General features: G+C 44.1%; 1 protein-coding gene across 1 annotated transcript in view; it reads right to left on the bottom strand.

Moving 5' to 3' along the window:
• Window positions 1-13,339: 13,339 nt before the first annotated feature.
• Window positions 13,340-26,073, bottom strand: part of SPTLC2 (serine palmitoyltransferase long chain base subunit 2) — a 76,449-nt gene continuing 63,715 nt past the window's right edge. The window contains exons 10-12 of the mRNA XM_056851382.1: window positions 21,426-21,561; window positions 20,363-20,492; window positions 13,340-13,647 (exon numbers count right to left, since the gene is read on the bottom strand). Of these exons, the coding sequence (XP_056707360.1) occupies window positions 13,528-13,647; window positions 20,363-20,492; window positions 21,426-21,561 (386 nt within the window). The 3' untranslated portion in view covers window positions 13,340-13,527. The remainder of the gene's footprint in view (window positions 13,648-20,362; window positions 20,493-21,425; window positions 21,562-26,073) is intronic.

Below are 26,073 nucleotides of genomic sequence, written 5' to 3'. Positions count from 1 at the left end.
CTGATCCAGCAGGGCTCTTTCTATTCTCTTATGTCTAAGAGCCCCATGGCTGTTCCAAGAAAATGGAGAAACCCTGAAAAGTATTAAAAATATATAGAGACTCCTTCTAACCCAAGGCCCTAAACTTTAGTGTACTTATCTTTGCATAAATCCAGCTCTGGGAACAAGGGGCTGAGAGTGGCACAATGCCCATCAGCGAATTAAGGAAGGAACCTGCCCTCTCTCTGTCTCTCCCCCTTCCCCAGTTTCTTCCACTGGGTATGTTTAGGGACACTACATCTGTGATGACAGAGCTATGACTGAAACTGGATAGAGTCTTTTTTTTATTTTTGGTCTTATTTTTAAATAGTAGATATTGGTACAAAACTTTTTTGAACATCCCAAAAGTTAAGGTGCCTTTTATGTTCCTGGTGAAGAATCTAATTAAAAATGACTTGGTATGGCTTATGATCTCCTTCTTTGTCCCTGCTTTTAAAAAGGGCGACCTTATTAGTCTGTTGAGGCAAAAACAAAGATTCCATAAAGATGCTAAAAGATTTATTTAAAAAGATTTTAAAAAAAGATTTACTGTAGTATAAATTTGCGAGAACCCACTTTGCGAGATGGATGAAGTGAGTCTGTGTGTAAATACATATATTTTTTTGTAAAATCATACACGTACAGACATTTAGAAAGGGGGAAAATACTGAATAGTAGGGTTAAACGATCATTAAATGCAAGAGGTATACTTGTAACATCCCCCCATCGTATCTACATCTGAGGACTGTGATTTCATTTCATGCCTCTAGTGAAGTAGACTCTAGTTAATAAGAGTTTATGCTAACAATAAATCTGTTGTTAGGATGCCACACCTTTTGGTTTGTTCTTTAAGGGTCTCCAACTGCCAAATATTTGACCTCAAGCTGCTTATCTTTGCCTGCTCTTTACACAGACATGCATGAATTGTTTGCCATTAGATCCCTGATACAATCCCATGCCCTTTAGGGTCCAGCACGGTTCCATTTCTTATCATGGCAACCATGTACTATGCATTTAGTAAAGAAGACACATGTTCAGCCCTACCGCACTGGATATCTTAATCAAATAATGCCATAAGGAGATGAGTGTAGAGATAAGACCAATGGGACAGGCTTCAGGGAAAAAATCCAGGGGGTTGGTCTGTTGCAATTTGAAAAAACAAACAAATAATTTTGCGGCACCAATACTGTGGTGTAAATTCAGACTCATCCTTAATTGCCAGGTTTATCACACACCAAACACAGAGGAAACAAACGGTAAGACAGCATGCCAAAAGCAGGAGCTCAGATACGTCTTCCACTGTGAATTCTTGCATTTTACATAACACTTTTTCAGATGTAAGAAGTGGGCCCTAGCCCAAGAAAACAAATTCCACAATATGTTTGCTAGTCTTTAAGGTATTGTGGCATTCTTTGATGTTTTAGACAGATGTACAGCCAAACTGCTCTAGCTTTGCATTCTCCAACTGCCTTCTAATCACTTAACCCAATGGGCATCAACCATTTACTAGTGTGCTGACTAATTTCTAAACGACTGCCATTCACGTTTGCAAATGCTTCATATTGGAATAGTCATTGTATACAAAACCCACACAACATTTGTTTTTAGACTTGGTGCATAAGCACAAAAATAACCAAATTTAGAAATACGGTTGCCAGTGCTGGCGGACAATGGAACACCGGTGGCTACCATCTTTAGGTGGTAGGACTGCTAACTCTGAGTTGAGAAATTCCTGGAGATTTGAGAAATTCCTGGAGGGGGAGCCTGCGGAGGGAAGGGTTTGAGGAGGGACCTCAGCAGGGTCTAATCCTATGGAATCCACCCTCCAGACCAGCCTTTTTCTCCACGGAAACTGACTTATGTTGCCTGGATATCTATTGTAATTCCAGAAGATCTCCAGGCCCCATCTGGAAATTGGCAACCCTGACAAGTGGGCACAGTTTACCTCTTTATACCACATGGCTCTCCAGATGACTAATTCTTCTCACCCAATGGTAATCTCCTGGTTTCTCTCTCTCTCTCTCACACACACACACACACATTAGAGACAGACAGAAAAAGTAATTTGTAACCTAACTAGAAGTGGGTTGTAGACCAAATCTAGCCTGAACGTTTCCTAGAAGCTAAAACGACCAAACTGAGGCTATTGTGCTTTAGTCATATTATGTTATGACATGACTCACTGGAAAAGACAATAATGCTAGGAAAAGTTGAAGGCAGTAGGAAAAGAGGAAGACCCACCAGGATATGGATTGACTCAATCAAGGAAGCCACAGCCCTCAGTTTGTAAGACCTGAGCAAGGCTGTTAATGATAAGACATTTTGGAGGACATTGATTCATGTGGTCGCCATGAGCCAGATGTGACTTGATGGCACAACACACCCACCAACCTAACTATGCCCACACTTTGATGAATCAGGAGACCAGTGGCCACTTAAAAGCTAACAACATTTACTCCAGCATAAACTTTGGTTAGTTAGTTTTCAGGTCAGCAGATTAATACTGATAGATTCTGATTGCAATTTTTAAAAAATATTTTTGCAGTCACATGAAATTTCTCCAAACATGACTCAGTGAGCTTAACAGAAAAGGCAAATGAAGTCTGGAATTATTAGGAACTGGACTGAAAATAAAACAAGTATCTCAATGCTGTTACAGAAGTCTGTGTTATATACACCATACTGACTGCCTTATCTCAAAAAGCACATTACATTTATTTTTATTATATTTTTTCTCCAAGCTCAGTCAGGTCTTTCACCCTTCTCCCCCAATGACACCCTCACAACAACTCTGGGATACAGACCTGGCTGAGAACAAATGTCCAACCGGCCACTGTGGGCACCGGATGCTGGACTAGATTAATCTGACGGCCTGAACCAGCATGCCTGTTTTGAAGAAGAAGAGTTGGCTTTTATATGCCAACTTTCTCTACCACTTAAGGAAGAATCAAACCAGCTTACAATCACCTTCCCTTCCTCTCCCCAGAACAGACACCCTGTGAGGTAGGTGGGGCTGAGACAGTGTGACTAAGGTTATGCAGCTGGCTTCATGTGTAGGAGTGGGGAAACCAACCCGGTTCACCAGATTAGCCTCTGCCACTTATGTGGCGGAGTGGGGAATCTCGGTTCCCCAGATCAGAGTCCACCACTCCAAACTACCGCTCTTAATCACTACACCATGCTGGCTTGAAGATGCCACTAGATTTCTACAGAAGCTTAGCACTCTTCCTCTATTGCGTCTCCAGAAGGACACTTACCATTTGTGAACTGTACAGCTGAAGCGTCACTGAGAGAAACATTTTGAATACTTCATACGGATATAGTCATCAGGGGATTGTGAATAATTGCTGCAGTTCTCCTGTTGTGTGTCTACACTCAATGCCAAACTTGTGTTTACCCTGAGTAATGTGTGAAATGGTCCCAGCTGCAACTGCTAAAGGAAATCCGCCAGAACAAATATGCGAAAGCTGTTCCTTGCTGTTGTGCCATCTTCAGTACAAGAAGAATGCACATTTGGCCAAATGTTAATCCCAATAAAACAGACCTATTCTTCCACTGCCCTGACCTGGATAGCCCCAGGCTAGCCTGATCTCATCAGTTCTCAGAAGCTAAGCAGGGTTGACCCCAGCAAGTATTTGGATGGGAGCCTTGCAAGGAATACCAGGGCTGTGATGCGGAGGCAGGCAATGGCAAACCACCTCTGAACGTCTCTTGCCTTGAAAACCCCATGAGGTTGCCTTAAGTCACCAGTGGCTTGACAGCAATAAATAAATAAATAAAATTATCCTTCTAATTGCCTCATATAACTAGATTACAGAATTTATTGCCCCAGAAGGGAGGTGAGCAGATAGTATTTGCGAATAGTTGTCAATCTTGCTATCTGCAAGCCATAACAATTAATACTATTTTCACAGCTGAAAGTCTATTGCTGTAAGATGGACTTCTACTTGCTTGGCATCTGCTATCTTTTGGGACCAACACCCAAACTTTCTGTTGCACTTCAGGCAAAACACTCACAAGACAGACTCTGTTGCATCCTTATTCGCAAATGGCTGCACTTTTGGTTTTCAGTGGCCTAGGATCCAAACTAGCCTTTTGTACCAAATCAAATGGGGGGGCTCATCCAGCATGGCAGTCCGTTTCCCTCCCAGGAGACAAACCACCATGTCATGATGTGACACTAAAAATATCCCATCTTTTTACCCTGTTCCAACTAATCCACCTCTGGGTTCCCGTTAGAGCTCACCAAGCTCCTCACTTTGCCACAGCCTGGCATCAAAAGGGCTCTTTAATCATCCTCAAGGAGTAGCAGGGTAGATAAAAAGTGTTGCAGACTAAAATCCCCGAATACAGATTAGGTTGCTTGGGTCACCTCCTCACAAGAATGTGCTTTTGAAAGATACTATCTGAACTATTTTGAATGTATTTACTTCATTTACCTGGCCTATCTCGCTAATGGATATTCAAAGGTGCATATATCATTCTCCTGGCCTCTGTTTTATCCTTACAACGACCCTGCGAGGTAGGCTAGGGTGAAAATGTGCGACTGGCCCAAAGTTAGAATGGGGATTCAAACCTGGGTCCCCCCACTTTAACCCCTACACCAAGGCGGGGGCCTGAGAAAGGCAGAAAATCACTCCCAGTGGAGGTCTGGGTCCAGCATAACCCCTCCAAGGTCCCAGGGTGGCACGGTGGACTCTGATCAGGAGAACCGGGTTCGAGTCCCCACTCCTCCACACGCGTGGCAGAGGCTCATTTGTTTCCCCACTCCTCCACATGAAGCCAGCTGGGGGACCTTGGGCTAGTCACAGTCTCTCAGCCCCACCGACCTCACGGGGGCGTCTGTTGCGGGGAAGAGGAGCGTAAGCCGGGTTGAGCAAGCCGGCGCCGTCGTTCGGACTCACCTCCACCAGCTTGTAGTTCCTCTCCCGGGGGGCCCCGCTGCTGCTGCGGCGCTGCTGGGGCAAGGGCAGTCCTCTGGCCGCCGCCAGGCAAGCGGCGAAGACCACCAGGCTCAGCATCAGCCCCGCTTTCCCTCCGGCCTCGGGCATCGCTGCCTCCTCGCGCGCGGCGGGCGGGGGCGAAGCGTCCAGACGAGACCCGCCGCCCTCCGGCCCGCCTCCCGCTCCGATCGGGGAGGGCGCAGCGGGGCGGGGGCGCGCGCGCCGCAGAGACAGCCGGGGGGGGGGTGCGCGCGTGTGTGTGAGTGGGGGGGGAGATGCCCCCTCTCGCCTGCCCCTCGGCTCCCTGAGCGCGCCGCGGGCTGCCGGTCCTCGCTCAGCCCCGGGTGCCGGAAGGCGGCCGGGGCGCAAGCCGAGCCGCGGGGGTGGCGAGCGGGCGAAGAGCCGGCTTCCTCCGCTCTTGCGACGGTCCTTTCGGCCGAGGCGCTTTCTTCTCCTCCTCCCGCGCCGGGGACAGCGAGGCGCGCCGACGCCCCCAGCGGCTCCGTCCTCTCGTCGCGGCCGCAGCGCTGCTTCCCCCGGCGGCCCTAGCCGGCGGCTCCATGCGCTCGGCGGGGTGGCCTCGCCTCGCCTCGCCCGCAGCCCCGAGCCCGACTGCGCCCGCCCGCACCGCCGCCCGCCTTACCTCGGCGGCGGCCGCCGCAAACAGCCCGCCGCCGCCGCCGCTCGCCCGCCGCGCCGCCGCTCGGCTGGCATGTCGCGCGGAGGCGCCTCGGGCCGCCCTTTGTCCGGGCCACTCCGGGCTCGCTCCTCCGGCAGAGGCAGCCCCGGAAGGCGCTGCCGCGGCTGCCGCGGCTGCCGCGGCTGGGCTCCCTCGCGGTCCGCCCGGGGAGAGGCCACGAGCCGCCGCCGCCGCCTCCTGCGCTCCCTCGCGCCTCTTTCCTCTCCTCCGGCACGCCGCCTCCGCCGCCGCCGCCTCCTGCCGGCTGCCACGAGCGGCGCGGATCTGCCCCCTCGGCTCCGAGCAGCGGTCTCCCCCCCACCCGCCGCGCCTCTGACGTGGGCGCCCGAGGATCCCTGCCCACAGGCCCCGCGCCAGCCTGGGCTGCCCGCCGCCGGCGCCACGTGCGCGGAGAGCGCGCCCGCTCAATCCGGTTTATTTGTCTTGATCCTTTAAAGCAAGCTCGGGCGAGGGAGCGGCGGAGCAGCTTGCCGGCGGGACGGGTCGAAGGCCGTTTGTGCGCCTTGGTTTTGCCTCGGATCTGCCGCTCTCGAGAGGCGCGTTTGCCCCCATCCGCATCCTCAAAACTCTGCTTGGGGGGCTTATTGTTGAGTTTTGAGGATCCGGATGGGGGAAATGGGCCTCTCGAGAGCGGCAGATCCGAGGCAAAACCTCCCGCGCGTAAATGGCCAAAAACACGCGAGTCGAGAGTCCCGCGGTTGTCGCTCGGGGGCGGACGTCGTTGTATCCAGGACGCTCAAGAGGACAAAATGCAGCTTTGCTTAGATCCCCCCATAGAATTAGACCAGACTCTTCCGGTAAAATCTCCAGCGCTATACTTTTTCGGGGGGGGGGGAGACGCTGCAACCGGTTGCATCAGCAAAGAAACTATTTTATATCTTGCTTTTTCCTAGTTCCAAAGCGGTTGTTGCTGCATCACGTGTTAGCTCACGCTGGAATAAATGGTGCTAGTCTTGCGGCCGCTGCACTTCGGTTTAGTTTTCCTCAGTGACCCCTGAGATTTTCACGGGCCTTTCACGAACGTGTCACGGTGATCTGTTACAGTGGTGGCAGGTCACAGGGAACTACCCCCTCTGTCTCTTCCGGGGCTTGTTGCACCTCGAGAAGAGAGGAGGCAACAGCCCGTTTCCCCTGCCTCTGCGTTAATACTGTGCAGCAGCAAATCAGTGCGGGGCAAAAACTGCAGCCTTCTATGGGATGTTGCAGCAAGAGGAAATTGGCCTGGCTTGCAGAACAGAGACGTGATTGGAAGAAAATGATGCAGTGGGTTTGTCCCAACTAATGCCGCCTGGTCATATGGTTCTCCACCAACCCCACACAGATGGCTGCTGGGGAGTAGGTCCAGTTATTTTCCAACTTGAGTCCTTTAACTACCACAGGCCTCCAATGGGAAATATCACTGGCATTGACTTTATGCTCCTCACATTAGACTGAGGAGAGATTAGGCAGTCTGCTTATTTACCAGCTGCTGGGTTTCCCTAGCAGGCACCCTCTCTGAATTGGCAGAGGTACTCTCAGGTGTGGTGCCGGGGACACCTACAACGATTATGGGGTAATTCAAGATGTGGAGACCTTGCTGAGGTGGGTCCGTACCTTAGGCCTCTCTCAAATTGTGATGGGCCCCACCTTTGAGGGAAGGTTTGGTTTTAGGGTTGGAGATACAGCCTGAAGCATGGTCTAACCACCATCTACCAAAGACAAAGATGAAAGTGGCCCCAGCACACCGCTGGAAAAGAGTTTGGTTAAAAAGGTTTACCCATGAAGGCTCAGGGATCTTACTGTATTCCAGAATGCTCTGGGACATTTTAGAATTCCAAACGTGTGTTCTCTTGAGGGGGCTATATCATCGTTCAAGAATAACCTGTACCTTCCAGGCTACATTGACCAAAAAAAATATTCACACAGGTTTTACTTGGAAGTCTTTTATTAAGCAGAACATAATTAGATTTCTTTTTGTCAAGCAGTTTCTCTTAGCTTAACGTGCATCGTTACTTTCTCAAAAGCCAATGTAGTTCCTGCTATTCGCTCTCCTTTCCCGTACGATACCCAACTTTGTGTTAGTTTTGCTGAAGGTGTAAAAAAGTTGCAATTCTGGAAGAAAACATTCTTGGGGAGGTAATTAAAAATTTCATGTAAAATGTTTAGTATCTACAAAAAATCTAGGATATATGTACATTATTAGCAACACAGAGGCATCAGAGCACAGTGACATTTAAGACAAGTTGCAATTTAGTGAGCACGAGGACTATAAAATATATGGGCCGCCATTAGCTTTGAGGCTGATGGCCTAAAGCCTCAGGCTCCATACATTCTCTTCACCTGGTTTTTCTTCCCAAATAATTTCTCCCCTCTGCAATTGCATGTAAATGCAGCAGAGGTGGCTTCAATTTAAGGGGATGGCTGAAAATACTGGCCAAAGCAGGTGTGATTTGGCAAATGGCAACAGACAAGGCTTGCTTATTTCAGTGCACTTATGTTTTTGGGCATTGTTTTGGTAAACTGTCAACCTGTTGGCATATCCCAGCTGCCTAGAAATGTCTACCTACAGGTGAGTAGGTAACGTGCTAGCTGCCATAGCTACCTGCATAAAAAACTTATTTCCCATCAGATCCTCATTTTTCTATGAGTCGTTGAACGTATCAACTAGTAAACTAGGAGTGGCTCTTAAGTCCCAAACAGCAAAGCAAATCTAAGATCACCATAGCATCACATCAAGAAAGTCAAGTTCACATGGAAAGCACTCAGGGTGACCAGCCAGAATGTAAGTTAGCAAGCTAAGGTCCAGTTCCCACATGTATTCCATCATGGTAAATTCAGCCCAAGATAGCAATCATCGTGTAAATCTGATCAGGTAGAATGATTTTCATACCCATGAGATGACAACATTCATGCCACTTGGACAGAAGCTTGAGAACAAACTTCTTGTTCAGATATATTCAACTACCATCTGGTGCGTTTTTGTAATATTCACCATGAGAGAGAGTGTAAAGTCGACCTGCTTCAAGAGTTTGAGAGGAAAAGGCAGGGCGAGAACTTTCAAGCCTTGAAGACCTGCATGATGATTAGCTGTCATCCTTCACCATTTTAAGCTTGATAGATCTGCCTCTACCAACCACATGAACAGACTCAATTAGCATAGAATGTTACAGAACACAGTATTTGCAAATAATTTCTATTTTATGAAATGATTTTAACTCAGGCCAAGAACCACAGCAATTAAGGCGTTTTAAGTAGTAGTGTTCTTTGTCATGTTCCCACCTACTTTTACAGGAGACAAACAGCATAATATCCCTCACATACACACAAGCACCACCAAACATAACTTCCGGACCCATTCTTGCTTTTACTTTTTGTACTCTAGTATGCATACCATACCAGATGTGAAATCTGCGCATTTCTCAGTTATCTGTGTTTTTAAAATACATCAGCAAATCCTGAGCCTTAAGCAAGCATGTAATATTTTAAAGAAACAGGCACCAAAAAAGCCTGGGTACATTTGGAAAATACTGGGGTTGTGTTAAATGTATTCTGGAATCCATACCAGAGTGCAAGGAGACAACTGAAAATCAACTCCTAGACAAAGTACACAGTGAACAACACAGTGCTTAGAACAGGATTCTCTGGATGATGGTCCCTCATATTTCAAGCTCTGGTCCTAGGGCATCCACCTTGTTTCTGAATAGAGGCCCACAGCACAGGACTGTGGCCTATGTTCAGTGTGAAGGTGTATTTATGGACACTGCTAGTTGTCCAGCTTCCAAAGAATAGATACAGCACTTATTTGAGGGGAAAGGTTATCTGCTGTGTATCAATTTATGATCTTTGGACTAGTGTGCTCCATTTGGCCCTTCCTGCCCATTGTGCTTGTCCATGGAGGGAGGGGGGAAGAGAGAACAAAAGACTACCTAACTTCAAAAATGAGCATTTAGAGACTTCAGAGAACAGGCCCACAAAGCAAATAATGATTCCTACCTCTCCCTGGCTTGTGCACCTATGCATGCATTTCAGCTGATACAGGTATTTTTGAAACTTGGTTTAGGTTGAGTTTGTAGAAGCAATCCCATTTACTCCAAATCTAGCAATTTATGCTCTGATGCAAAAAAAAACGGGGGGGGGGAGGCAGAGATAGCAGCAAAGGGGCTACAACACTCACTGACCTCTTATAGTATCAGATGAGTTTAGCAAGTGCTAGTCTTTCGGAATATTCCTTTTATTGGGATGAACACAGTATTTGTTTTCATCCCAATGAAGCAAACCGGACTGAATTTTACCACTGATAAAATGTTACTTGCTTTTCCCAGTGATTGATCATACAGGCACGTTGTAAAGCCCTTTCAAAACCTAGGGAAGTTGGCTTTTTTTTGTTTTGTTCCTAGGAGCCAACCCTTTCCACATTACATTATGTTGACAGCTTTAGAACCACAGAATGAGATCCACAGCCACACTCTCAAAGCATCTTTAAAAAAAAACAAAAAAACTATTCTGGAATGAAATATCCTTGAAATATTGGGGTGGGGGAGAGGGGAACTAGAGCTGTGGAGGTGACTTGTGCATCTTGTGCCAAATATTTACATCTTATGGTATCACATACTAAATACTGTAATATACATACTTCCCCTCCACACACACACCAAATATACTGGACTGTAAACCACAGTAGTCTTTCATTAACAGGTGGATACTTGGATTAGCTGTGGGAGGGGAGGAGATTTTCACCAATCCCCACTTCACACCCCCACACAGTACACCTGTGCTATTCTTGAAAGATCAATAAATATAGATCATGGTCCTTTGGATCTGAGCCGCTGTGTCCTTCCTACCAAATGAGACATGGGAGGGGGTAGTGGAAGTCTTGCAGTCTCATTCACTACCATATATTTCCTGCTCCTCCTCGCCCCCACTCAAGGGTCACCCTCCTCAAACACATAAAACTTCACAATTGTTGGGCAATATCAGGCCATATGATAGACAGGCTGACAATACCTTTCATTGCTCACCTGACTTCCACATTTCTCTGAACAGGACTGTCAAGGTTTTCTGGGTTGTTTTTTTTAAGTGGGCCTGAATTTTCAGAACATACCCCCTGCCATCACCCATCCAGCTATATTTTCCTATTCTTTCAGATTTTACTGCAGTACTTCTACAAATAAAATGAATGCAATAAGTGAAAATGCCGTTCAAGAATAGCCTGAATTTGCTACCCAGCCTCATACAAAGGCCATATAAATGACAACCACTTGTAAGACATGCCTTTACAACTATTTCTTAAAAAGCTCTTGACTGTGCATGTGTGTGCAAAAACATGTGCACAGCTCTACTGCTAGGACAACACAGTATGAATTTCATTTTTGGTGAGAACTTTTTAGCACTGAATTTCCAGTCTTGCCCAAACTGTAAAGCATAAGTCATTCAAGCCTATCGCTAACCAGTTTAATTTACTCCAAGGGAAGAATTTTGAGAATACCTACGGTACTTCTTACATTCCAGTCCTGTGTAGAGTCTGGCCAAAGTCAAGGGAGTGTTATGGTAATTACAGAAAACAGTGGCATCTATACAGTTTACTTCCATACTTTAGGTCTTCAGAAAATGCCAGGTTAACTTTTAATGTTTCTTCCAACAGAGAAAAGCAGACTGTTGCCAGTACTGGTCGTAAATATGGGCGAAAAAGGAATGGTTGGTGTTTTGATCTGGCATGAACACAGATTTGAGATGATGGAAGGTTCTCAAAAACAGTGCTGCTAAAATCTAATGGAAAGGCAACAAATTAAAGAAAGGCCAATTCTAGTAATATATTTGACGTTATTCAAAGAATGCCCAGAATTTAGGTGAAATAAGAATTCAAATATTGTTTTTATTGCTTCCTTCTTCCTCTGCATTTGGCTCTCAATGCTTAAGGGCCACTTGCCTCAGGAGAAACAGCATGACCCTCCCTCCATCTCCCTGTTAAGTTTCAAGGTATCTGGCCCTTCTAATTGAATGAAATGTCTAGCAGACAGTGGTCTACCACGCAACGCTAGCCACTGTGATCCATCCCTCAGCCTAGTATCACTATTTCTGAATCCTGATTCACCTCTCAGGAATCCTTATGTTGACCTTGCTGAAGTTCTTGCTACACAGAAATGGAAAACAGACTAATTAATATTCCTGAGGCACAGGCTCTTTAAGCAATCCAATGGATCTTGAGCTATTCAAATGTAATCATTTGAGAGAATTCACAGAGAGCAAGGTTTCTCATGTATAAAAAGTCAATGAATTCTGGTGTTAAAGAACACTGATATTGTGCCTTCATAAATGCATGTTCAAAATAACACACTGCACCTTGTTCAATCTACACAATCCATATGATCTCCAGCAAATAAAGAAAACACAACCATAATAAACTGAGTACCCTGGAAGACACTTAGCTGTGGCCATTTTTAATACCTGAAATTGCCACTTTTTCCTACATCAACTAATTCTCTACTTTAATTTGCTATTGAGAATTAAATTCTTCAGTGTGATCGTTTTCTAAAAAGTGACTCATGCCCATCTTTTTGCTTTCAAGGGTTCTATAGGACTGATTTTTTTCAAAGTGAAAAAGGCAGGGGAGAGAGAGAAGCAAAGGAAAGTTCCCCTTTCTTAACAGATTTTTTTTCCAGATCCCAGTAGAGAAAGACAATGTCTCAACTACTACATTCTTGCAACTGAGACTAATTTCAAAAGACTGCCTTCACTCGCATGAAGAATCCCAAGACCATTTCAAGAACTTCTATCTGCCCAGTTTTAAAGGCTGGAGGTCCTGTTCACTGCACTTGATGTGACCGCTACAAAAGCAACCTGATATATACTCTAAGACAAATGCTAATTTGTGCATAGAGCACCAGAGCAGATTTAACTCATGCTGCCTATTTCTGTGGCCCCAGCAAAGACAGGAAGGAGCAGAGAAATGAAGTACCACTGTACCATGAAGTTACTACTCTTGGTACACTAGCTTAATTTAGCCATTTGGGGGAAAAAACCTGTCAGGAAATAGATTGGGGAAAATAAGGCACCTAAAGAGTTCTAAAATATGATTTCCTCCTTCCCCAGGGCAATATAAAGATGTCATGATTTTCCTCTATGTTTTGAAGACAAAGGAGACAACCAAAAAGCAAAATTCAAATCTGGTAGCAGGTACATCCTGCAGTTGGAGTACTTGTACAAATGCCCATGAGGACCTGTCCAGAGATACCTTTTGCCACTTACCTTAGAGGAACGTTTGGTACTTAGACTGAAAAGGTCCTAGAAGGTCCCCTGCTTGTTCCTTAAGGGACTGAACAACAGTCCTGAAAATGGCAAACTAGCCACCATTTGTAAGGAAATAAAAAGTGTGCTAAGCTTTAAATCAAGCAAATGCAAAAAGAATATACTTTGGTTGATTATTTCTTGTTAAATACATTTAAGTTAGCAGCCAACTATCTCCTCAGAAGCTCTGACTGAAAATGAAAGGTCTTGCGCTCCCAAGGTGGTTAGATTTCAGGCATGAATCTGGAAATGTTGTGACAGAAGCACTGTAGCTCACAATGGCCACATGGCAGCGTGATGGGCAACACACTCACTGTCACCTATGGGCACTGTAATGTTACCGTGGCAAATAAATAAGGAAACAGCATGTTAGAGCCATGCACCTTCCAATGGCAAGATAGCGATAGGAATAAAAGCCAGATTTTGCTTTGCCACGTACAAAACACAATTTTAGAGCTCCTGTAGCTACTTCAGGTGCAAGTAAAAAGTCACTGTTTATATGCTAAAGCAGTAAGTGAGTGCTTGGTTCAAGAACCTTGGCCTCAGAACCATACAAGAGTCTTGTTACAGAGGAGCAAACTCCACAGGACATAGAGGGAGAACTCAGTCTTCTGTCTCTTCGTATGTGGTCTCATCGAAAGGCCGGTCAAGGAGAGGTACCAATCGGTGACGGGAATATTTTATTTGCAAGAGGTCTCCAACTTCATTTACTTCCTTTAAAGCCTGAAAAACAGAGGAACAGCAAATGTTAAAGGTTAAGGGTAGAAAATAAATCATACCCCCCATTATACAAGGTGGCACCAGTGGTGCTGTACAGCAGCGTGGTGCAGTGTGGTTAGAGTCTTGGACTAGGACCGTGTTGGCGAACCTATGGCACACGTAGCCCTCTCTGTGGGCACGCGCGGGTAAGTGGCTCGCTGCGGTTGCATGAGGGGCCAGGCGCACGGCCAGCGTCCGCCCCCTCCCAGGCCTCCCGGGTCTGCGTCTGGGCCCCTCCCTCTCTCTGCTGAGCTGCGGCCGTGGCTCAGCTCTTCCTGGGCACGCGCTCGCCTCTCGGCTCTGCCCCGCTCTTTCAGGGTGGTGGCTGAGCAGAGCCCTGGAGAGATTTGTAGCCTGCTTGGATGAAATTAGGCTATTTATGAATGAAAAGGGGCAAGAATATCCGCAGCTCACTGATACGGCCTGGCTTATCAACCTCATGTTTTTTACAGATTTTACACAACACTTCAATGCACTGAACTAACAACTACAAGGTGTAGGGAAAACAGCAGAAAGAATGTTTTGTGATATCAAAACATTTGAGAGAAAACTGCAGCTGAAATATTTTCCAAATCTAAAAAAGCATTTAGAAAATTCTACAACATTTGCAGACAATCCTACAAGCCATCAGGAAATCTACAAGGAATTTTCTAGCATTGTAGCAGCTGCAAAGGTGAATTTTAGTAACAGATTTTTACAGTTCCGTAAGATGGAGACAACCCTGTGTTTTCTTACTTCTCCAGATAAAGCCAAATTTGAAGAACTTGATCTTTCCTGCCTACACTGGTTAGATTTAGAAAATCTGGAAATGGAGCTAATAGAATTTCAAGAAAGCTCTATCTGGAAAAATAAATTCTATGACCTGCGTGAAACACTTGAGAAGATAGAAGGGATGACAAAGGACAGCACAGTTAGTTCTGAAAATGAAATCCTTAAAGTGTGGAATTCTCTGCCAAATAATTTTAAGTCAATGAAAGCACTTGGGATTGCTTGCTTTACTTTGTTTGGATCATCTTATGCTTGTGAGCAGCTGTTTTCAGCTTTGAATTATATCAAATCTGACACCAGAAACAGGCTAACAGATGACCTGAGGGCTGCATGTGTTGCTCTCAAACTTACAAAGTATGAGCCAAGGTTAGACAAATTATCAGCATGCACACAACAGCAAAAATCACATTAATTGTTCAAAAAAATGTCCTCAAAGATGTCACAAAAATGGTGAATTACATCATGGCTCGTGCTCTGAATTGTCAACAGTTTCAAGCACTTCTTGAGGAGGTTCAGGCTGAGCAGAGGACGAGTCCTGGAGAGATGCATGCCAAATGCAAACTTTTACCTTTCAATAAAAAGTTGTTTGTATCATTGAAAGCTCTGTTATTGTGTTTTTCTTTTAAGGCAAAAGATGTGAATGTATGAGTTGTTTTTTCTAAACTAAAACCTCAGTATTCAGATTAAATTGCCGCATTGGCACTTGGCGATAAATAAGTGGGTTTTGAGTTGCAGTTTGGGCACTCGGTCTCTAAAAGGTTCACCATCACTGGACTAGGATCAAATCCCCACTCTGCTGTGGAAGCTTGCTTGGTGTTCTTGGGCCAGTTGCACCCTCTCAGTCTCAGCTACCTCACAGAGTTGGTCTTAGGGTAAAATGGAGAAAGAACAATTTGGGCTCTCCACTGGGTAGAAAAACAGGGTATAAACAAATGAATAATTTCCATAGATTTCCCACCCCCGTAGTAGTATCCCCTGATCTGCAGGAGCAATTTTGGGATGTAGTAGTGGGAAGGGAAGGGCACAAACGTTTTGTTCTCTGGGGAGAACAGAGCTCACAGTCTAGGATCCAACCCGAAGGACAGGGAACTTAAGACTTGCAGAGATTAGTGTTTGCTCAAGTCCAAAATTTACCCCCCCCCCGGAGGACATCTGAGCCCTTCCTATAAGCCATGTGTGAAACACCCCTCCATTTGAAAAACAGTATTAAAATACATCAAGAGGCAGGAGCTACTGAAAGCAATGTTAGGCTCTTGGAATTAGCTTCCCGGTTCTTGGATTTTCTGCAAGTTTTTAAAAAATTCACGTATTTCACAGTTATTCCCAGTAGACTGAGAGCTTTCAGGAATGCAGTTTCTTGTATCTTATTCCAATTAGAACAGTTTAATCTCCAACTGCGCATTGCGGATTTATCCAGCAAACAGAAGAAATGTACTCTTCTGTGCATGAGCAGATACTCTGCAATTCCACACAAGAACGGAAAGTTAGTATCCAGTGTCTCATCTCAGTTTTTCGGAATACCACCACCACGTGGTTTGCCCACTTATACTTACTATTTGAAAATAACTCATCTTTCTAGAACCTTCTGTTTAGCTAGACTGAATGCTAACCCCTCTATGGTTATGCAGGGCAGAATTCTGAATATACCATACCCAGACAGGACCTGTCCTTGCTCTTCTGGCGCTATTGATTCATTAGCTCATGCCCTCTTGGAATGCAGCTTTTATGAGGAACTTCGATCACATTATATCTCTCCCCTTTTAACATATAAATCTAATGCCTCTGTGTCTGACATAATGCCTTTTTTATTAAGTGACAGGAATCCCAAGGCTACATTGTCAGTGGCAAGATTTGTTTCAGTCCTTATATCCCTCAAACATTAGATATATGCTGCTCAAGATCAATGGATCAAGGGATAAAGGAAAGTATCTAGTGTCAAGCACAGCATCCTGAGAAACCTCGGCCACTTGCTTTTAAGATGGCATGGCTCTAGCCTACAAAAATAGTTTGGAAGCATGTGTGAGTCTGAGCAAATTGCAATGAAATCCATGAAGCCAGCTGGGGAAAGGGGAGGGGAGTGAAGTTTCCTTGCCTCTTCCATGACTAACAGAAGCATGGGAATAGACTATATAAAATGGCACAATTTTTTACACTCGAGAAATGCTCTGTACAGAATTTACAGTTTAGTAGAGAGACTCCACAGTCCCGCTCATTGTTTACACCTCCCATTAATTCAGAAGTGGCTTCTCTTCAAGAGCACTTGCTCGAGCCAGAGCGATTAATACGGTTTGATTATTTTCCTTGCTAGATGAATAATCTGAGCAAGGCTGTCAAAGATAGGACATTTTGAAGGACTTTCATTCATAGGGTCACCATGAGTCGGAAGCGACTTGATGGCACTTAACACACACACAGATGAATAACGAACTTTTTCTGTTTTCACCCTGTGTTTTCTTTCCCCACACAACTCTTCAATATACCACACATCCTTGCCCCTTCTTCTCGGGTCAATATGTGGCAAACATCTGAGAAAACACCCCCCCCCCAAATCAGTAGCTCTTATCTCCTCAATAATATGGCCTTAATAACGGACAATGGAAAACAAATGAGCACCATATGCTTCAAAGTGAGGATACAGTTTGGAAGAGCAGAACCCCTATTTATGCTGGACTGGAGGGCAGGGGAGGGGGAAAAATACAAGGACAGGAACTGCTAAGCACAGTTTAACAGTGGACATATTTTAAGCAGGAGTTTAGCAAAAAAAAAAAAAACATATGGAAATAATTTGAGGTTGAATTTCTGTTGAAAAGAGTCCGTTAACTGTTATTCTTGAACTCAGGTTTAGGATTTTATTAATTTAAAACAAAGAGGAGCATGTGACTTGCAAAGACTACAAAGGAAATGGCATGGCTGAACTCTGACTTTGGGAAAGTGTAATATATTTTTCATCACTGAAAAGAAAGCACCAGCCCAGAGGGATGCAGGTTATGAGGGGCTTTGCTCTGATCCAAGGCCAGGATATTTTCAGGCCAGGAAGTTTTACTTACATAAAACAGTTACACATTGTAACAGAAACCCGCTACCCATCATGTGGATTGATTTAATAAGAAAACATTACAAATAACGTTGTTGGTTTTTTCTTTTCTTTTTTAAGAGAGAAAGAGACCTCACTCAACAAGGGGGAAGAGAGCAGGAAAAGACATTTTCTTTTTAGCAGGCGCCACTAAAATCAAGGCATTGTGGGGCAAGCTCTGTATAGCTTCACTTCTTCCCTCTCAGTTTAGGCTCCCCCTAGAATTCATCCCCTAGCACATGTTCCTTTTTTCACCACTTTTTGGTAAAAACAAAGCAGTTTGATTCTGATGGCTCCACACACACTGACCACGCTGAACATGTGCAACTTTATGAATTCTGGGGGGAAAAGAAGGATGGATACTCTGAGATGGTTTTTCTTCCAGCGCAGTTATTTTGGTACTCTTACATGAACAGGAGATGATGTTCCTGGCACTGCTTATATCCACGGCAAAAGAGAGTGGACCTCAGCTGGTGTCCTCACGTAGCACGGAACAGTTGACAGCTGGTTTGAAAGTGACTACTTGAAAGGAGCTGGGGGGAGGTTGATTTTTTTTCTACAACAGAGTCCAGTGATTCTGAAGATGTATGGATTGGATCCGAGCCTCCTCGATGGAGCAATTTTGCTAAAGCAATTTTTACTATGCTGCCTTTCCTCTAGCAGCCACGTCCACCATGGTGCCCCTCTGCTGCTGAACGTCACGGGATTCTCCAGAATGGGCTGTGCAGTTCGGGGGGGTGGGGGGCAGCAGCAAGGGGAGACTTAACAAGAGTTGCCCCCCTTGTGCAAGTGCTGAATTTGCAGAATCTTGGATCTAATCTAATGAATTTATTGTTGCATGAGCTTTTATAGATTAGAATCCACTTTGCCAGACGCAACAAAATTGGCTTTAGTCTACACACCCTATACCACAATGCATTTGCTACTCTCTGAAGAGTAACAGTGAACTTTTAAACACTTTAAGACCAGTGTTCATTGAAGAGGATCAAAACTTAGAATTGAAAGAGCATTTAAAAAAAAAAAAACCAATGCAATTATATTAAGTGCAGAAAAGTTACATAGCTGACATCTTTAGAACTTCCAATGTAGATAAAAACAGGAAGCATGGTGCCATTTCCATCGGGGATGGATTCCCTCGTTTGTTTCTGGGTTTTTTAAAATAAGAATGCTCCAACCCATCATTTACCCGTCTCATGTCCCTGGCTTGGATAGAGTGATTTTTGCAGATAAAAGGGGATCTGTCCATGCTCCCCAATGCTGCTCCTGGGAAAATGGGGACTCCTCTAGATCAGCCAGGGGTCCCCTTTTCCCCCATTTCCTGGGGAAAAGGGGAATGGGAAGTCAGAAATCCACAGCAAGGAGGAAGAACTGCCTACCCCTTCTGTTCATGGAATTTCCTTCACTGGATGCAAGCCATCATGCAGCAGGACTGCACAATGCAACTATCTTTAACATATAGCAGGGCATGTTAATGTAGGGCCGTGTTCAGTGAGTATATGCACCCACTCAGCAGATCCAGTACCTGCAACCCATGTGTATCCTGGGCTGTTCTGGTCCTTTGTTGCTTTAATAGCAGACATGGGCAAACAGAGGGGCTGGGCTTTCCGGTGACCTCAAGTGTATTGTTGATGCATGAGCCATATGCTACCTGTTCTGATTCTTTTGGTTCTGCACTAAACAAACCAGAAACTGGGCAAGATGCTGCACAGATGTGCTGTACAGAACATGTACTAAGCCTTTCTACATAATTCCCCCCCAACATCTGAATGATTTGTGACTATCAAACACGCAGACATTTTTTTAGCTAAGTGTATCACTCAACTGGTCTAACAGTACCCAATACTTTCAAGTTCTCAGGCGTTTAATACTGGTCCTTCAAAGATCACTTCATCCACTAAATTATCTTTAGCAGTCATTCCTTTGTTCTATAAGTTTAAATTCAGTTGTGATTGCTTGCAACCCTTGCCAATATTCAACCATGTAAATGTATAGCGTTAACCCTACACCTGCACAATGATAGCACTACATGTATAATATATTTTTACGAAAAACAGTATACATTCAGATTGACAATAACTGGCACCTTGAATTCACATTAATGTAGGTTTTCTAAAAAAGATTTCTGAATGTTTCTTGGGGGAAATAAAACACCTAATATATGAAATTCTCAACAGCTGCTAACCATTATTGCAGCCTTTTGACAACAATCTAGAAAGTTAGGTTTTCAACACCCAGCTCCATTATTTGCACAGTACAAAAGTGCTAGCATCCACAACCTGAAGGACTCTTGATTGTATTAAAGCTTTAACACTTTTGACATGGAGGCTAACAAGTTAATCGAGCTCTTTCCCAAATCTGCTACTCAACTACTGTTCGTCTACAGCAGGATTAAAAAACCCACAAGTGTTGTCTAGAATGGCTTCTTCATACAGCTTGCTCCCTCCCCAGCAAGCATACTTGAAGCACCTTAATGAGGCAAACACCACTGAACCTGGGAGTGCTAGCTCTATAATCTGACGGATGCAGTACAGAAATCTTTGCCCCATAACAGAGGACCAGCTCAGAACCAAGAGCAAAGTGTTTTGCCCACTTCACACAACAGTGGGACTTACACAGCAATGCAGCACTCTACAGCAACTGAAAGGCAGAAGGTAGCACGATTAAGAAAACATATATAAAATTCCTGTAGTGCCATGACTGGCCAGAAGATCTTTTACGTGTCTAGCCTCTGTGGAGCTACTGCTATACCAAAAAGAAAGAAAAAAAGAAAAAGCGCCAGCTCAAATTGTCTTTTGTTTTCAGAGAAGGTAGAACAGACCGAAACTTAAAGGTACTTACAATATCAAGCATCTCTTTGGTATGAACTGCTGATAAACACATTCTGGCTCTGGATTCAATTATTGGAGTGGCAGGGAAACCCACGACGACGACTGCTATGTTCTTTTTCAAGAGCTCCCGCCCAAATGCTCTGCAAAAGAAGACAAGACTAAGTTAATGACGATAGCGAAAGGAAGAGCAGCACCCACTACCACCGCCAAGTCCTACACTGCTCCAACTCAAGAAGGCCTTTGGTGAAGGGTGCCTGGGAGGCCCCTGTTTCTAGCCTTTGCTGCTTTGCCATGGCAGGAGAATGCCTGAACACAAAGACCTCTCTTGTTCAGTCCAGAGGTGGTCTTCCTAGAAAGGTTTCCACTGTATCAAGTTCTCACAAAGCTGAAAAATTCTATTTGGCAGAGGCTGGTCTTTTAGCAGGCTGCTTCTAAATGAATTTGTAACTCAAACTTGAAAATCATTTTGAGAAAATACAGCAGCTTCAGTTTAGAAGCTCACTTACCAAGAATTCCACCCACTGCCCCTCCCCAGTTGCCTGATGTTTATGCAGAAGGCGTGTGCAGTTCAGGAGTATTCAGGGCCCTGCATTGAAAACATGAAGCTGCCTTATACTGAATCAGACCCTTGGTCCATCAAAGTCAGTATTGTCAGTATTGTCTACTCAGACTGGCAGCAGCTCTCCAGGATCTCAGGCAGGGGTCTTTCACATCACCTACTTGCCTAGTCCTTTTAACTGGAGATGCCGGGGATTGAACCTGGGACCTTCTGCATGCCAAGCAGATGCTCTACCACTGATCCACAGCCCCTCCCTCTGAGATTCTACACAGTTGCTAAGAAGTCTTTGGTATTGGGTAAACACATTTCAGCTGAGTTTCAGATTCAGCTTCCAATACAGGGGGGGGGGGGGGCTTTGGCCTTTGTTGTCCTCCTACTGCGTATTCTTGCCTGTCAACATCCAGTCGCCTCTCCTCCTGACTGCGCTTCAGGGTCTGAATTAACATAAGAACTGTCTGCAATGGTTGCCATGTTTTCAAACGATGAATGGCTACTACCTCCATATACAACTTACCCAATTTTTGCAGGCATATACAGCATCAAAGGTACAATAGGAGAGTCTTCATTTCCATAGATGATGAAGCCCATTTCCTTTAGAGACCTTCGGAAATACTTGATGTTTTCAGACAGCTGCTGTATCCTCTGCTTGCCTGAAACACAAAATGGAAAGAAATGTAACTTACTATTGTACTCTTGATTCACGTTTGGATACCAATACTGGTACTAACAGCTTGATAGAAACTCATATTAAAGTGTTACAAAATGTTAACATCCCCTCATTGTGACCAAGGTTATTTTAGTCTAAGGGTTTCACATTCTTCCGTCCAAGCTCTTAAGAAAGCAGTAGAATTTGCCTGCAAGTCTTGGGCTGATAGCAAAAACATTCTACACCAGTTAAAATATTCTACACTAGCCAATAACCAGGAACCAAATGTACACGAAAAGAGGAACTTAGTCAAGATGCAAAAGAAGGTTCCAGTTGGGAAGATCACATCAACTTTTCCTCGGATAACCAAGACGTTAGCAAGCTTATAAACATTGTGGAAAAAGGAAAAATATAATGAGCAGTTGAATACCAATACAACGGAAGTAACATTTCTAAGTTAAGATGGGCCAAGGCTTTTGGGAAGCAATTTTATTCAGATAGTACTTAACCATAGTTGTGGGAAAGTATTTCTAAGACAGTGCCAGAAATACTTTGCATGTTTACATATTTGGTTTTCAAAGATTAATTTACATGATCATAACAGGCAAACACAAACTCCCTTGCTTGGGAAATTCCGGTTAGAAAACATGGCATAGTCTCACCTCTACTGTATCCCTGCCTTGTTCACTCTGAAAACATCAGACCTTTCCATCACAGGATCTCAAACTGATTGTCTCCTACATTTGCTTCACAGTGATAGATTTACTTGAGGGGTCTCAAATCCCAAGTCAGAACCTAAAGTCATCAGAGCTTCTCATTTGCAGGATGAATTCAAAAATTACACATAATGGCTCAGCTTTATGGTTCTGGAATGCTACAAATATACATATACCCAAATTTTGCTTGTACCATCAAGGAACTGGAGGCTGAAAACTAAAAGTTTTTTGATCACTAGGGTCTCTGGCTGACCCTGAGATAATAAGCATGGATACTACAGCTAACATATAATGAAATTCTATGCCCTTGGTTGTAGAAGTATGAAAAAAAAAAAATCAGGAAAATTGAGTTTCAAGTATATTAGCCCTAAAAAGTTTCAAGATTCCCAAATTCCCATACCAGTATGGGTTGTTTTTGTTCAGGAACCTGAAAAAAAAATTGGCTCCATTATAGCCTATGGGTGCTCCCATCCAACCTACATTATTTCCAGAGGAGGAAAAATGGGGGGGGGCATAAAATTGGACCACCTAACCCTATCTTTATCAAACTTGGGGGGTTTTCTAAGGAGAATTACCAGCAGCTATGCTGCAAATTTGGTGTCTCTTCCTTAAAAAACAGCTCTCCCTGAGCCCCGGAAAGATTCCCCATAAGCTATAACAGAGCCAAAGGGGATTTAAACTTTAAAGCCATGCAGAGTTCAGCCCAAATGCGCCAAAGCTTTTTTTTCTTTTAAGGGATTTTCTTCCCTTTCTACCGCTGTGGTCAGTGATCCTCCAATGATCCTGAAAAAAGCCTATTTTTCCAGCTTTTTCAGATCGGGGTTGCTGGTTAAAAGCCACTTTTAAAAATTCGGCTTTGCTGAATACACATCTCTACTTGTTTATTTGTTTTTTAAAGACTGCAGGTTCAGCATAACTATGTTGACATCAAAATATAGCACATTTTACTTCATTCGGTATCTCCCTCTGCCTCATTCTTCTTTGGGTTTTTGAAGCATTTGTCTTTTACAGTAGGAAAGAGATACCTGCACAAACCCTACAACACTTTGACCACTTGCCTGTCTGTCATGTATATTCTGTTTATAGGCAAATCTTTTGTGATGGCATGAATTATACAGCATTACACATGCTGCAGTTTGTGTTCAGAGAATTTCACCCAATTCCATTGAATAAGCCAGTAATAACCAATGTATGTCTCTGAGATGAACTGGAAACATATAGAAAGATCCTATAGCAGCAGAGGATTCTCCTGGGGAAACTCATGGTAGACCATCAAATTCACTAAATGAGCATTTCTCCAGCAAATACGGGGCATCCAGTGGCACTGCCCACCTAGATCATACAAAGAAGCTAGCAGGTCTGCCATTGCGTCCACAGCTGCTGTACAAGGCAGTGAGGACCAGCCCTAGGAAGTACCACGACTCAAGAGAACCAAAACAGCATCCTCAGAATTAAAGGGATACAGCATACTTCAAAGCCAAAAATGTCACATTCTTATCTCACAATCACGGAGAAAGACAGCAGTTATCAGTCTTTGCTTTATATTCTAGCTCATCCTCTGACAACAGACTAATTTAACTGGAGTCTTTAAAATTAAAAAAAACAACAACACAAAGGCAGGAAGGCTCCCATGCTTTTTTACTTCCCAAGAATATGAAAAGTGGAATTGCTCAGGAGGGCAAGCAGAGTGGTCAGTTGAAGTATACCCAGCATGCTGTGAGTCAAGTGTAGACCACTGGGGAAGGCAATGGCAAACCACCCTGTAAACATAGTCTGCCTAGTAAACGTCATGATGTGACGTTACCCCAAGGGTCAGTAATGACCCGGTGCTCATGCAGGGGACTACCTTTACCTTAACAGAGTTGAAGTTATTGTCTGTGAAATCCTCGGCAGTCTTCACTGTACATACTGCAATTTTTTTGTTGCATTGTTCTCCATTATTGCAATACTTTACTGTATTATACAGTTTTCTAGTGAATTATCTAATTCTATATTGCATTTTTGTTTCTGTTGCACTGTGCAATTAGCCTTCAGTCTCAGTGAGAAAGGCAGACTATAAATGAAGTAAACAGGCAAATTACTTGCAGAAGATAATGAGAGGTTTCTTCCCTCTAGTCCTACAACAATGCTTCTGAAACTACATATCTGTTCTAAAACCAAGGGTTTGCTCGCCTTTTTATTCCCAAGGTCTGTGATCAGATAATTACACAACTCTAGAATTAAAGATCGAAGCATCCACTTCTGTTTGGACTGCATGGCAAACTCAAAAGGCCTTTTTCAGGATGACCAGGCTAGTTTTGCTGGTGCTTAAAGTTATTAACATCTGTTCCTTTATTTACATTAGAGTAATGCTTACTAGTTAAGAAGAGCCCCGTGGCGCAGAGTGGTAAGCTGCAGTACTGCAGTCCAAGCTCTGCTCAAGACCTGAGTTCGATCCCGACAGAAGTTGGTTTCAGGCAGCCGGCTCAAGGTTGACTCAGCCTTCCATCCTTCCGAGGTCGGTAAAATGAGTACCCAGCTTGATGGGGGTAAAGGAAAGATGACTGGGGAAGGCACTGGCAAACCACCCCGTAAACAAAGTCTGCCTAGAAAACGTCGGGATGTGACTTTATCCCATGGGTCAGGAATGACCCGGTGCTTGCACAGGGGACCTTTACCTTACCTTCTACTGGTTAAGAGGTCAACTTTATCACATTAAAAAAATTATCACAATTTCAGAAGTGTTCATGTGAAATTATAGAGACCATATCATTAAGAGGAGGAAAAGTCTATATTCTGCCATTGTACACAGAACTGTTTTTTTTTAAAATCCAGTGGAAATACAAAAAGACAGATGTAGAATAAAATAAAAACAAATTCCTCCAGTTGGACAACTAGGACATGCTGAATATGTCAATTCATAAGCCTTGGATGAGGCACTTAAAATACTCTGCACTCTCCTTCCATGATGACAGATTTGCATGACACCATTAAGCAGAAGCATCAGCTTTCCTGACTCAGGCACCTGAGCAAGGGCCATTGTCAATGATAAAAATCAATGCCTGAGTAGCAACAGGCCTCCTGGGTTGCTTCTGATTACACCATGATACATGTGATACAAAGGACAGGAACAAGCCCCAGGTATTCTTTCCACAGCATGTAGGATTTTTAATGTGAACAGGTATGTACAGATGTAAAATATGAGTGCAAACAGGTTTGCTCAGATGGCCCACTGTAGAGGAGATTATTCATATTCAAGTTCCTATGTGAGGCGGGAAAGGTGCATGCTGACGCACTCATGGTGCCACAGAAAGTGTGAATTTAGCTATTCGGCAGCAGCCTCTTACAAGCAGTTTCCCACTGGACAAACATGACAAATAACAGTATTTGAACCCAAGCACTCTATTGAGAGCATAAGAGCAGCCCGGCTGAATCAGACCAGTGGTCCATCTAGTCCAGCATCTTGTATCACGCAGTGGCTAATGATGCTCTGGAGGGTCAACAAATAGGGCCCAGAGGCCCAGGCTGTCCTCTAAGGTTGCCTCGTAGTGCTGGGCTTCCATGCTAGGAGGCAACATCCCATAGTATAATACATACTGTCAGTGATTCCAAGATGCCTCTATCTTGAAAACACAAAGCAATCCAACAGATTAGAGAAAAAAAGGTCTGATGAGGCTGAACCAAGAAGCTGATGCCTACAGGAAATAAGTCTGATGATAGGTCAACTGCAACATATTAAGTTGTCTTTAGAGAAAGGTGGGAGATAGGAAGGGAAGAATATTATGCACATTCTACAATCCAAAAGACAAGCTGTTTTTTGT

Source organism: Euleptes europaea, chromosome 6 (assembly GCF_029931775.1).
Source record: "Euleptes europaea isolate rEulEur1 chromosome 6, rEulEur1.hap1, whole genome shotgun sequence".
Lineage (NCBI taxonomy): Eukaryota > Metazoa > Chordata > Lepidosauria > Squamata > Sphaerodactylidae > Euleptes > Euleptes europaea.
The sequence above is the reverse complement of the archived record's forward strand: the minus strand, read 5'-3'. Positions and strand labels throughout refer to the sequence as shown.